Raw genomic sequence first — 14,873 nt, forward strand, 5'->3', positions numbered from 1 at the left:
GGGGAAGAATCACATAGGATGTGTATATGAGTATAGAAAAATCAGAGCAGGGATGACAGACTCTGCAGGAGAGGGGAGGGGGAGTCACACACTCCTCAGCACAAGGGAGAGGAGATACCTGAGGTGTAAAAGGGGGAAATCAGTTCAGGAATGAAGCCGTGTTAACACATGAAAACTAGTGAAGGCAGCAGTATCCTGGACACACACACCTCACACCCAGGAGGAGAAAAACTAGTGAAGGCAGCAGTATCCTGGACACACACACCTCACACCCAGGAGGAGGAAAAGTCTGTAAACTGCATATCATGGGGTCCGAAAATTAATTATAAACCTAGTGCAGCTTTTCTTTAAGGTTCTCTCTAACAGACACAAAAATCACTTTTTTCAAAGTCAAAGGTGTCCATAGCCTGATGGTCCAGAATTCAGTAAAGCGAGAATCAGATATTGCATTATTTTATAAAATCACTGAATGGTCCAAGCTGGACCTGAAATGAAGATCAACAGAAAAGTGATGGCAGCCGCCATCTCTACCTAATGGTCAGAAGAGATCATCTTATCGATCAGTTTTCTACATTTCCCTTGCTCAGTACTCAGTGACCTTACACATTCATGGGTTGGATACGGCCCCATGCTGGACCAACTACCAATGATCAGACATGTCCACCATAAAAACAAAAAAATGTGAAAATTCTTTTTATCCAGCATTTCACAATCCAGAAAGTCGGATAATCCATATTTTCCAGCACAGAACTCCAATATGACAAGGAATTTCTTTTTTGCTTTGAAACTTTCCAAAACTTTTATAATAAATTTGAATTTATTTTTCTTTTCCGGGAATGTTTTATTTCCTTCAGTTCTTCTCACGCCCGCTGACATCTGGGCTGCACATTATTGTATATTAATTACATTCTTCTTTCTCCCCCTTCACTGAGGTCTGAGGATATGAAGGGCTATAAATGACACTTGACCAAACTGCTACATAAACCTTTGGGGTTTGCAAAATTTTCACAATCTGAGCAGCAAAAACCTTATAAATCTCGTGTTCTCCTACCCGCGGCTGCTCATTTCATGGGGAACATCGCTCAGCCCCGACATATTAAAGCTATTATCCAATCACTGAGGGGAGGGCAATTTTCATAATTTGGCAGAAACGCTTCACTTTTCACAAAAATACCTATATATATTTTTTTACACTGAGCTCTATACTTTGGAACTGCAAATTGAAGTGACGGCTTAAATGGCTGAATATCAAAAAATTCCAATGAAAAAATTACCAGGTCTGTAAAACCTTACATTATACTGAAGAACAGAGCACGTGAAATAAAGAGCCGCCATTATGTCGCGGTCTTACCATTCACTACACTGTGTGCGTCCATCATCCTCAGATTTTATATTCTGTAAATATTGTACTCCTGGTGCTTATTTCCATCAGTGACCTCTACAGGGCAAATGTGGTACTACATGGCGGCCATTCAGATGACCGAGTAATACATGGATGGGTGCACACAGTAGATACATGGAGGTCCTACAGGTGATGATCGCCTTCTTTCAAGATTTAGCTTTAGAGGAAACGTGCACCTGGATGGATTTCATCTACTAGAAGTAAAAAATTAAGATTTTCATTCAAAGAATGCCTGCAGAAATTCTGAAAGCTGTGAACAATTGAAAGGGAAAGTATATTATAAGAAATGTCTAAGTTTGTTCAAACTGGAATACCCCTTTAAAATTCAGAATTGTGCTAAAATTCCACCTGCATAACCGACACCTGTGTCCTTTATAAGTCACTCACTCTCGCTCCTTCTCCGTCAGTTTGTCGTTGATATTGTCTTTGATTGCAGATCTGGAGCCCTTATGGAGAATGGGATTTCGCAGTGGTGCTTGTAGGAAGAAGGAAATCATGGATACCAGATGAGCCGTGTAGCCCAGCGCCACAGCCACGCTGCCGTCATCTTTAGCTGCAAAACAATAATTTATACCCAAAATGTGACAAGTCTGACAATACAAAAGTAATATTTTGCATTAAAATCAGTCCGTATCTGAAAATTACTGCACTGTTCACATTCTAGTTAGTTACATCATGTATTATACTCCAGAGCTGCACTCACTATTCTGCTGGTGGTCACTGTGCACATACATTACTTATCCTGTACTGATCCTGAGTTACATCCTGTATTATACTCCAGAGCTGCACTCACTGTTCTGCTGGTGTAGTCACTGTGTACATACATTACATTACTTATCCTGTACTGATCCTGAGTTACATCCTGTATTATACTCCAGAGCTGCACTCACTATTCTGCTGGTGGTCACTGTGTACATACATTACATTACTTATCCTGTACTGATCCTGCGTTACATCCTATATTATACTTCAGAGCTGCACTCACTATTCTGCTGGTGCAGTCATTGTGTACATACATTACATTACTTATCCTGTACTGATCCAGAGTTACATCCTGTATTATACTCCAGAGCTGCACTCACTATTCTGCTGGTGGAGTCACTGTGTACATACATTACATTACTTATCCTGTACTGATCCTGAGTTACATCCTGTATTATACTCCAGAGCTGCACTCACTATTCTGCTGGTGGAGTCACTGTGTACATACATTACTTATCCTGTACTGATCCTGAGTTACATCCTGTATTATACTCCAGAGCTGCACTCACTATTCTGCTGGTGCAGTCACTGTGTACATACATTACATTACTTATCCTGTACTGATCCCGAGTTACATCCTGTATTATACTCCAGAGCTGCACTCACTATTCTGCTAGTGAAGTCACTGTGTACATACATTACATTACTTATCCTGTACTGATCCTGAGTTACATCCTGTATTATACTCCAGAGCGGCACTCACTATTCTGCTGGTGCAGTCACTGTGTACATTACATTACTTATCCTGTACTGATCCTGAGTTACATCGTGTGTTATACTCCAGAGCTGCACTCACTATTCTGCTGGTGGAGTCACTGTGTACATACATTACTTATCCTGTACTGATCCTGAGTTACATCCTGTATTATACTCCAGAGCTGCACTCACTATTCTGCTGGTGGAGTCACTGTGTACATACATTACTTATCCTGTACTGATCCTCAGTTACATCCTGTATTATACTCCAGAGCTGCACTCACTATTCTGCTGGTGCAGTCACTGTGTACATACATTACATTACTTATCCTGTACTGATCCTGAGTTACATCCTGTATTATACTCCAGAGCTGCACTCACTATTCTGCTGGTGCAGTCACTGTGTACATACATTACATTACTTATCCTGTACTGATCCTGAGTTACATCCAGTGTTATACTCCAGAGCTGCACTCACTATTCTGCTGGTGGAGTCACTGTGTACATACATTACTTATCCTGTACTGATCCTGAGTTATATCCTGTATTATACTCCAGAGCTGCACTCACTATTCTGCTGGTGCAGTCACTGTGTACATACATTACATTACTTATCCTGTACCGATCCTGAGTTACATCCTGTATTACACTCCAGAGCTGCACTCACTATTCTGCTGGTGCAGTCACTGTGTACATACATTACTTATCCTGTACGGGCCGTTTTTTGTGTTCTGTATATGGAACCATTCATTTCAATGGTTCAGCAAAAAAAAAAAAAAAACAGAATGTACACCGTATGCATTTCGTTTCCGTATTTCCGTTAAAAGATAGAACATGTCCTAATATTGCCCGCAAATTACGTTTCGTGGCTCCATTCAAGTCAATGGGTTCACAAAAAAAAAAAAAAAAAAAAAAAAAAAAAAAAAAAACTTACACATACGGAAATGCATCCGTATGTCTTCCGTATCCGTTCCGCTTTTGCAGAACCATCTATTGAAAATTTTATGCCCATCCTAAATTTTTCTATGTAATTACTGTATACAGTGAGGAACAGAAGTATTTGAACACCCTGCGATTTTGCAAGTTCTCCCACTTAGAAATCATGGAGGGGTCTGAAATTCACATTGTAGGTGCATTCCCACTCAGAGACAGAATAAAAAAAAATAAAAAAATTCTATAAAATTCAGGAAATCACATTGTATGTTTTTTTTTAAAGAATGTATTTGTCCTGCACTGCTGAACATAAGTATTTGAACACCTGAGAAACAGCAAGAATTCTGGCTCTCAAAGACCTGTTACTGTGTCTTTAAAAAGTCCACCTCTACTCCACTCAATCTAACTTAGTAGCACATGTCTGAGCTCTTTAAAGACCCCTGTCCACCCCACAGTCAGTCAGAAGCCAACTACTACCATGGGCAAGACACCAGAGACAAAATTGTGGACCTCCACAAAGCTGGAAAGGGCTACGGGGAAATTGCCAAGCAGCTTGGTGAAAATAGATCAACTGTTGGAGCAATTGTTAGAAAATGTCAGTCTTGGACTGTCAGTCTTGGACTGGGGCTCCATGCAAGATCTCACCTCATGGGGCATCACTGATGATAAGAAAGGTGAGGAATCAGCCCAGAACTACAAGGGAGGAGCTGGTCAATGACATGAAGAGAGCTGGGACCACAGTTTCAAAGGTCACTGTCGGTAGAACACTACGCCATTGCACGGAAGGTTCCCCTGCTCAAGTCATCACATGTCCAGGCCTTTCTGAAGTTTGCCAATGACCATCTGGATGATCCAGAGGAGGCATGGGAGAAAGTCATGTGGTCAGATATGACCAAAGTAGAACTTTTTGGTCTAAACTTCACTCGTCGTGTTTGGAGGAAAAAGAAGGATGAGTTGCATCTTAAGAACACCATCCCTACTGTGAAGAATGGGGGTGGTAACATCATGCTTTGGGGGTGCTTTTCTGCGAAGGGGACAGGACGACTGCACTGTATTAAGGGGAGGATGAATGGGGACATTTATCGTGAGATTTTGAGCAACAACCTCCTTCCCTCAGTCAGAGCATTGAAGATGGGTCGTGGCTGGGTCTTCCAACATGACAACGACCCGAAGCACACAGCCTGGATAACCAAGGAGCGGCTCCGTAAGAAGCATTTCAAGGTTCTGGAGTGGCCTAGCCAGTCTCCAGACCTAAATCCAATAGAACATCTTTGGAGGGAGCTGAAACTCTGTGTTGCTCAGAGACAGCCCCGAAACCTGACAGATCTAGAGCAGATCTGTGTGGAGGAGTGGGCCAAAATCCCTGTGTGTGAAAACCTGGTCAAGAACTACAGGAAATGTCTGACCTCTGTAATTGCAAACAAAGGCTTCTGGACCAAATATTAACACTGATTTTCTCAGGTGTTCAAATACTTATGTTCAGCAGTGCAAGACAAATAAATTCTTTCAAAATCATACAATGTGATTTCCTGAATTTTTTATTTTATTCTGTCTCTCAGATGGGAATGCACCTACAATGTGAATGTCAGACCCCTCCATGATTTCCATGGGAGAACTTGCAAAATCGCAGGGTGCTCAAATACTTCTGTTCCTCACTGTATGCCATACAGAAAAATGGAACAGAAAAAACTGAACAAAAACAGAAACACAAAAAACGGAACAACGGATCCGTGAAAAATGGACCGCAAAACACTGAAAAAGCCATATGGTCGTGTGAAAGTGGCCTTACTTCAGTGTGAACTATGTAATGCTTTGCTTCCCCTGCGGGGGTGCTATAGGGAGGTGCAACGAAGTATACAAACCCTCATCTCAAGGAAGTGACCACCAGTCAGCCTCTCCCCCGACCCCAACAGCAGATAACGGGGGCCAATAGACTGTAGTCAATGGCAGAGCAAGGGGGCAATTATTTATAGTGGGTGGCTGTAAAGGGGGAATATTAATCACCAATATTTATGCAAATATCAGTAATTAATATTCATAAATGGGAGGAGTCGTCTGGTGATAACTCCGCCCATTTATGCCTTTATATAATAATAACACAATACTTTCGCTATGCTTTGCACTAATCACTATGCTAGCTGCATGCGCCTTACTAACTCGCTACCGCTAACAAATACACGCTACACAAAGGGGTACAAATATAACGGTATTTATTAACACTAAGCACGCAATACACTAACAATACACAGCACTACAAATATACAGTCCTAAACTACACTACACGTTCCCAATTCCACCCATCAACTAACTATACAGTTCACACATTCAATATCAACAGCCCACCCACCTGGCACTATATACTATCCCTATGGGGTACGTCGAGGGTTAACGGTGGCCTTACAGGGGTGTAAGCCGACCACAAACACAAAGGGTTAACAATGGGGTGAGATACAGTGGGGGTCATCAGGGGGGTGTAACCACAAATACAATTAGGGGAACCAGTGGGATCAGGGGTACAAACAAGGATACAATAAGGCAAGGGTTTGGGGGGTCAGGGTGTCCAGTAATCAGGGCCCAGGGTACACATCAGGGGCACAAATATAGGGGTTACAGGACCAGGGGTGTGGGTTAACCAGGGGAGAGATATAGCGGTCGGGGGTCAGGGGATATACTTAATCCTTCCAGCGTTAGTAGGCCTCTTCCAGGCGGTCATCATGGAGCCGCTCTCTCCCATGTGTCTCTGAATCTAGTCTGGTTGCAAGAGGGCCCACCTCTGTTCGGTTTGGGTTATTATAGCCCCAAAACAGCCCCCTCCTCCTTCCTCAGGCATGTGACATCATAGTGTGGTTTTTGATGTCTCTGGTTAGAAGGTCCCCTCACAAACGGTGCCAAAGCGTCTGATTGCTTTGGGCCTGAACAAAAGGGGACTAGATGCTAATCAGCTGTTATCCTACAGGCTATCAGCACAAGTTTTTCTCTAAACAACTCTGTTGATAACAGTTGGAATTGAACCGGGGGTATGAATGGGCAGCAATAAGCCCACATACATACTGTCATGCTGACATAGGTGTATATACATAGACACGTGTGCAAATACATACACACATATCTATATATACACACACACTCGCATATAACTGGGGCATCACATACAGGGGACATACATATGTCCCCACTTGCCATACAGGGCCAATATATACACGGTCATACAGGAAATATATACTAACTATAAGGGGACACATATAAGGGGGCACATGTATACTAATATAAGGGGGATTATAAGGGGGCACAGCTTCCAGGGACCACATATTTCCCACAGGGGCCACCATGAGCCCCTGGGGATCACCATGGGCAGACGTGCGCAGATGCTGGGCACATCTGCGCACATCACCCCATGATGCGGTGGTTAATGTATGCATATATATACACCATACATGCCCGCACGTGTTTGCAGGCATGCATGGATATATATGCACACGTCTCAACCGTTCCTCAACAGTGGCACAAAGGGGGCCATTCTTTGTAGTGGGTGGCACAAAGGGGGGCAATTCTTAATACTAGGTGCACAAAGGGAGCCATTTCTAATACTTTATAGGAAATATCCTCAGTGGTTCCTCTTCACTGAGGAAGAAGTCAGAACCCATAAGACTTCGAAACGCGTCTGGTAGAAATTTGGACCCTCTAATACCACCATTTCTGCGTACGATACAGACCACCAGGACCTGCACCTCTCTCTTATCTGCTGGCTGAGAACAGATTGCCCCGTGCCTGCTAAAGAAATCCCTGGAGCTACACTGTTCCACTCCACCTTAATTGGAGCAACCCAGGACTTAAGCACAAGGGACGCTGAAACAGCAGAGACCAGAGGAAAGCCTTTTTTGCGCTTTGGAGGTAAGGGAGTAGTACAGCTCATAAAGAGGTGGGACGCCACCAGAGAGCTGGAATCCCGAATTATTCAAGTTAATCTGTGAAATTGATACAGTGTTTCTATAACGAAATATTGACTTTGTGAGCCAACCAAATATATAGTGTTGGATCGATACAACACTTGTAACTCACAGCCAATAATCGAACTGAAACCACGTCCTGCTATCTGGGAAAATTATACAAATGCATTCCAACATGTTTAATGGCGACTACTAATGCCGAATATTTGGTGACCATCCAATCGAGATTCTGGTTTGAATGACTATTCTATCTGTTAACCAGATTATATTGTGAATTGCGGTTATTGAATTTTTGTGGTTATCGAATATATGGTGATGGTCTGATCGACACCCAGCCTGAACGATCACCTTTATTTGATGACCTGACTACATTTGCTGCTAGGCACATAGGTTCAACGAATACCCTATTCCTCAGCTTTTAACGTAATAATCGTCATTTTAGTGACGTTTTATTGTGTATTTCTACTACAATTTATGTATCTTGTATGTTGATTTTAGATGCATGATTTTTAGTAATTTGTGACCTGCAGAATATTTGAATATAATAAAATCAAATGTTTGAGCGGTCTTCCGGATATATGAGTGCCATATCTTTCTTGACTATCTTTCAGTATTAACAAGTGCCTGCAGTAAATGGAACCGATCATCGTTTCCACGTTTTCAGGAACCCATAAGAAACAACCGCCCAGTTTGCCGCCCTCTGATATCAGCCCTGCTAAGACAGAAAGGTTTGATAGGACCAAGTGAAAAGGATTTCTCACGCGCACTAACATTCATGGTATATCACTAGTGACAACTGTCTGACATACGCGAGTCCCACCTCTGGGACCTGCTCCTACCTCTAGAACGGGCCCTCATCATGAAGGAAGAGCAGTCGTACATGCGGCCACTGTCAATCCACTGCTATGGGAGCTGAGAAAACATGTCGGCTCAGCAACTTCCGGCAGTCCCATGGCGGTGAATATGGAGAACGCCAGGCTTGTGCGGCGGCTGCGGCTCTCCCCATTCCGGAGATGTGAGCAGGTCCTGAAGATGGGACCCCGCACCTATTTGACTCTTATGGCGCATCCTAACAATAGGTCATAAATGTAGTGATGTGACGGACGTGGCGGATATAAAGATGGAATCTGACGGCAATCACCTCTTCGCCGTACACTCCTTTCTTAACTCGTTGAGGGACTCGCTTCTCTTCTGCAGCTTCTCCCGCTGAGAGTTAAATTTATTACCTGCAAGAAAAACACAGGATGAGGTTACGAGGTGTCCGGGTTTTGTCTTTTTTTGGTCCCTCTGTCTGTATAGGTGGGGGGAGGGGGCTTATAGTTAACGGAGGGGATTTCTTTTTCTTCAATTCATGAAAAGAGGAAAAAAAAGTCTTGAGCTGCTCTGCAGAAGGCTTCTGATATGTGCTCCTCTGGAAGTCCCTACGAATCCAGGGAAAACTGTGCTGAAATATCGCGCTACAGGAACAGTTACAAGCCTCGGTTAACCCCTTTTTAATTTTTGTGTTTTTTTTTACTCCCTGCCTTTATTTTTCGGTTCACATAGCAGTATGAGGGCTTGTTGTTTGTACTTTTAAATGACTCCATTTAAAGCCTCATGCACAGGACCATACGTATTGTGCGGTCCGCAAAAAACTGATCTGCCAAAAATACAGATGACGTCCATGTGGATTCCGTATTTTGCGGAACTGAACAGCTGGCCCCTAATAGAACAGAACTATCCTTGTCCGTAATGCGGACAATAGTAGGACATCTATTTTTTTTTTGCCCATAGTTTTATGGGTTTTGTTTTTATGGCGCTCACTACAATATAAAACTTACCTGTTCCCTTCAGTCTCCGGGTCAGTACAATTACAGAGATACCACATTTACTGTTTTTTCATTTTGAGGTATGTATGGCTTTTTGGTCATTTTTTTATTACATTTTTTGGAGAGGTGAAATGATGAAACAATGGCAAATTGGCCATTTGGAAATTACGCTGTACAGAATAAATGTTTTTATATCATCGGTATTTTCAGACACAGTGATGCCTATGACTTTTTTATTGTTTATTTTAAGTTTGGGGAAAGGGGCGGGGGGGATTGGAACTTTTATATTTTTAAAAACTTTTTTTGCTTTTTTTTGGGATCCCCCTAGGTCATATCCATTACAATATACAAAGATTGGTATATTCCAATCCAGTGCTGCCACCTGAAGGCCTACATTGGAATATACAGTATGCTGTCCTATGTAGTATATACAGTGGATATAAAAAGTCTACACACCCCTGTTAAAATGTCAGGTTTATGTGCTGTAAAAAAATGAGACAAAGATAAATCATTTCAGAACTTTTTCCACCTTTAATGTGACCTATAAACTGTACAACTCAATTGAAAAACAAACTGAAATCTTTTAGGTGGAGGGAAGAAAAAAGTATTAGTTTGCAATCTTATGCAACCATATTATTTTATTTTTATATTTTTTCTTCCCTCCACCTAAAAGATTTCAGTTTGTTTTTCAATTGAGTTGTGCAGTTTATAGGTCACATTAAAGGTGGAAAAAGTTCTGAAATGATTTATCTTTGTCTCATTTTTCATATCACAGAAACCTGACATTTTAACAGGGGTGTGTAGACTTTTTATATCCACTGTACCTGTAAAAGGCATAGGAGCCTCAGCATGATCCGGCCTTTCACAGACAATGCACGGCATCCCTGATCACCACGTGGAGGAGCCGTTCCAGGCCTGGAAACACATAGCTTAGCTTCTGACCAAGGCATCGGTGAAGATGCCAATCGCAGACAATAGCCCTGGGTGTCCGCTGCGCAGCAAGCACCATCTTTAAAGACCTGACATGTGACGTACTATTATGTCACGTCAGGAAAGGGTTAAAGGGGTTGCGGCATCTCAAGCATCGGTGGCATATCGCTAGGGTATGCCGCCTATGTCTGTCAGCTGCAGGGACTTCTGGGCCATGCACCCAGCTCTAGAACGGAGCCCACAAAGCGGACAGCGCACCGCACATGCACAGCCGCCCTCCATTCGTTTCTACAAGACTTTGTGTTCTTGGGATTTCAAAGTGCCCAGCATCGAGAACATTGTGGTGGTCAGAAGTCACGGATCCAGCAGATCAGATCTTCTAAGATGTTGAAAGACCATTTTTTGCTGAATTACTCTTTGAAAGACTCAGTTTTACTTACGTTTAGCATTCAGGGCGTTTCGTTCCTTATGGAGTTGCTCCACCTCCCGACCCAAAGCCTTCTTCTGTCTCTCCAGCTCGTCCTGAAGCACCAGGATTTTCAGTCGTAAACACTCGCTCTCCTTTTTCTGCATAAAAACCATTAGACGACCGGGGTCAGCGCGTGGAGTAATGTCATGGTGTCTCATGGTAACAATCTGACTTATCCTCAGAATAGGTCATCAATATTGGACTGGTGGGGGTCCGAGTTCTGGACCCCACTGATCAGATGTGTGAAGAGGCCTCCTCGATGCATACCAAGCATAGCACCATGCACTGTACTGCAGCACTGAGCTGTACAATGGTCATGTGACCGATGGGTGTGACATCACAGGAGTCCAGACAAGAGACTGCAGCACCTTCCAGTAGCAGATCAGAGGGATTGCCAGGAGTCAGATCCCCGCCAATTAGATATTCCTTTCCTGTGGATAGACCTTCCATTTTTAAGTGCCGGAAAACCCCTTTAGTGGGTTCTTCTGACTTCAGGTGTTTGCAGCCACCACTAGAGGGAACTAAAGGACTCACCGAATACAGATTATACACAGAACTCCATAATCAGCTCCCCCTAGTGGTAGTGAAATGTTACTCTTCAGGTCTTTGCAGGGGATTTGTATTAGCAAAATGAAGCCCTAATCTCTTTATTAAGAAATTACTCAAAGTTAAAAAACGGATAACCATTTTAGGTTTACTTCTGAGGATTGTTACGTTTACTGGTGTCTGTTAGGGTGCTACAGGCACAGGGTACAATCCCTACTCAAATGGGGCCCCACTTTTAAAGGGGTTTCGATGTCCTATCTTCAGGAAAGGTCATCAATATCTGATTGGCGGGGGTCCAACTCCCAGTACTCCAGCTGATCAGTGGCCGTGCTTGGTATTGCAGCCCATTCACCTGAATGTGACTGAGCTGCGCCTAGACCTTGTGACAGATAAGTGTGACATCACTGGCTTAGAGAGCCCACAGCACTCAAACAGCTGATCGGCGGAGGTGCCGGGAGTCCGACCCCCACCAGATATTGATGATCTATCCTGAGGTTAGACCATGAATATCAAAATCCCGGACAACCCCTTTAAGTTTTATTTTGTTTGAGTAAGTACCCAGATACTCGTAACAAGAGAATATGGTCGTGGCCAAACGTTTTGAGACGGAAGTTTGCCTCTTCAGTTTTTATGGTGGTAATGTGTATTAACTCTAGATTGTTATGAAGAGTGATCAGAAGAATTGTAATTGGTTGAAAAGTTATTTTTCTTTCCGTGAAAATTACCTTAATCACAAAAACCCAATTTCCACTGCATTTCAGCCCTGCTGACATCACGCCATTGATCTTCTCATTAGCTCAGGAGAAAGTGTTAACAAGAACAAGGCAGCCAATATCAGGGAAGGGGGAGGTTGAAAAACACTGTCTTCTTCTATTAACCATGGTTACCTCCAAGGAAACACATGCAGTTATCATTGCTTTGCGTCACCGGACAAGGGAACTGGTGGTTGTAAGATTGCACATACATCAACCTTTTATCGGATTATCAAGAAGGTCAAGGAGAGAGATTCAATTTCTGTAAATAAGGCTTCAGGATGCCCCAAAAAGTCCAGCAAGTGCCAGGACTGCCTCCTAAAGAGGATTCAGCTACAGGATCGGGTCACCATCAGTGCTGCTCCAGAATGGCAGCAGACAGTGAGGCCAAGGCCCCTTTCACACGAGCGAGTATTCCGCGCGGATGCGATGCGGGAGGTGAACGCATTGCACCCGCACTGAATACTGACCCATTCATTTCTATGGGGCTGTGCACACGAGCGGTGATTTTCACGCATCACTTTTGCGTTGCGTGAAAATCGCAGCATGCTCCTCTTTGTGCGTTTTTCACGTAACGCAGGCCCCATAGAAATGAATGGGGTTGCGTGAAAATCGCAAGCATCCGCAAGCAAGTGCGGATGCGGTGCGATTTTCACGCACGGTTGCTAGGAGACGATCGGGATGGAGACCCGAACCTTATTATTTTCCCTTATAACATGGTTATAAGGGAAAATAATAGCATTCTGAATACATAATGCATAGTAAAACAGGGCTGGAGGGGTTAAAAAAAAATAAAAAATCATTTAACTCACCTTTATCCACTTGCTCGCGTAGCCGGCATCTCCGTCTGACTCTTTTACTGTCTAGGACCTGTGGAGAGCATTAACTATAGTTTAAGGACCTGGGATGACGTCACTCCGGTCATCACATGGTACGTCACATGATCTTTTACCATGGTGATTCACCATGGTAAAAGATCATGTGACGTACCATGTGATGACCAGAGTGATGTCATCCCAGGTCCTTAAACTATAGTTAATGCTCTCCACAGGTCCTAGACAGTAAAAGAGTCAGACGGAGATGCCGGCTACGCGAGCAAGTGGATTAAGGTGAGTTAAATGATTTTTTATTTTTTTTAACCCCCTCCAGCCCTGTTTTACTTAGCATTCTGTATTCAGAATGCTATTATTTTCCCTTATAACCATGTTATAAGGGAAAATAATACTATTTACAGAACACCGATCCCAAGCCCGAACTTCTGTGAAGAAGTTCGGGTTTGGGTACCAAACACGCGCGATTTTTCTCACGCGAGTGCAAAACGCATTACAATGTTTTGCACTCGCGCGGAAAAATCGCGGGTGTTCCCGCAACGCACCCGGACATTTTTCCGAAACGCCCGTGTGAAAGAGGCCCAAGGCTTCTGGTGGATGGACTGGTGTCAAGACGGGCAGCAAAGAAGCCACTTCTGTCCAGGAAAAACATCCAGGACAGATGGACATTCTGCAGGAAGTACAGGGATTGGACTACAGAGGACTTGGGGGGGGGGGGGGGGGAAGAGTTGTTTTCTCTTATTAAGACCCTTTAGAGGGGTTGTCCAGGTTCAGAGCTGAACCCGAACATATCCCCTTAGTCACCCGGGCAGCCCTTCTGAGTGGAGCATGTCATGCTCCAATGCTCTCCCTTGCCCTGCGCTAACTCACGCAGGACAAGGGCTTTTTCAGCAGATTCGGTGACGTACCGGGTCTCACCATGGGAATGCTAGGCGGAGGCTCCCACCTAGCAGTGTTCCTGGTGAGGTAAAACAAGCTAGGGCAGCACTAAATCCTGCCCATCAGAGCCGGTGACGTCACCAGCCACACTGCTAGGGGCTGCCTGGGTGAAGGAAGATATATGTCCAGGTTCAGCTCTGAACCCGGACAACCCCTTTAAGACTGTATGGGACAGCACTCTCTCCCAACCATCCAGGAACAATCGGGTGATGACCAATGCTTTTTTTTTCAGCATGATGGCCCCCAGTTCTAGTTCCCATTGTGTTCCTGTGATCAATCCTCAAACATCGGGTGGAAAAACAGAACCAAAGAAATTGTGATAAAACTTCGAGCACTGACTAGACATGAAGAGGCTGTCATCAGTCAGGATTTGGCCCAGAAGCTGACATCCAGCATGGCAGGGCGAACTGCAGAAGGAAAAGAAGGGTCATCACTGGAAATATTGAGACCTTACATAAACTTCAGGGATTTCTCAAGAAAAGGTGAAAACAATGTATTTATAAATAAACAAATTTTTACAATTGTCCTTCACTATTACCATAGAGAGATCCAACAAAAAGATCCAAAAACATGGAAGCAGAAAACTGGGTGAAAACCTAAATTTCTGTCGGTCTCAAAACTTTTGGCCATGACTGTACACGACCACAACGGAGGACCTTCAGCCGCCGGCCGGAGCGCCGATACAGCGATTACACGATTCTTACCAGCTTGTTGCTCGATGAAGATAAGCGCAATTTCTCCTCGATCTCCTTACCGATTTTCTGAACAGTCACTTGGGTCTGCTTGATGGCACATTGGGCCCGGTGAAGCCTGCAAAAGATGGAGCTGCATCACTCATATGAAGACATGGCGGTCCTAT

The 14,873-nt window shown here is 43.7% G+C and overlaps 1 protein-coding gene across 1 annotated transcript in view; it reads right to left on the reverse strand.

Annotated features, from left to right (window-relative positions):
- UVRAG (UV radiation resistance associated) overlaps nt 1–14,873 on the reverse strand; it is a 53,903-nt gene that overhangs the window by 22,681 nt on the left and 16,349 nt on the right. Inside the window, 5 exon segments of the mRNA XM_040422499.1 lie at nt 1,790–1,955; nt 8,409–8,452; nt 8,882–8,966; nt 10,919–11,045; nt 14,719–14,824. Coding sequence (XP_040278433.1) covers nt 1,790–1,955; nt 8,409–8,452; nt 8,882–8,966; nt 10,919–11,045; nt 14,719–14,824 — 528 coding nt within the window.

The sequence above is a fragment of the Bufo bufo genome, chromosome 3 (assembly GCF_905171765.1).
Source record: "Bufo bufo chromosome 3, aBufBuf1.1, whole genome shotgun sequence".
Classification (NCBI taxonomy): domain Eukaryota; kingdom Metazoa; phylum Chordata; class Amphibia; order Anura; family Bufonidae; genus Bufo; species Bufo bufo.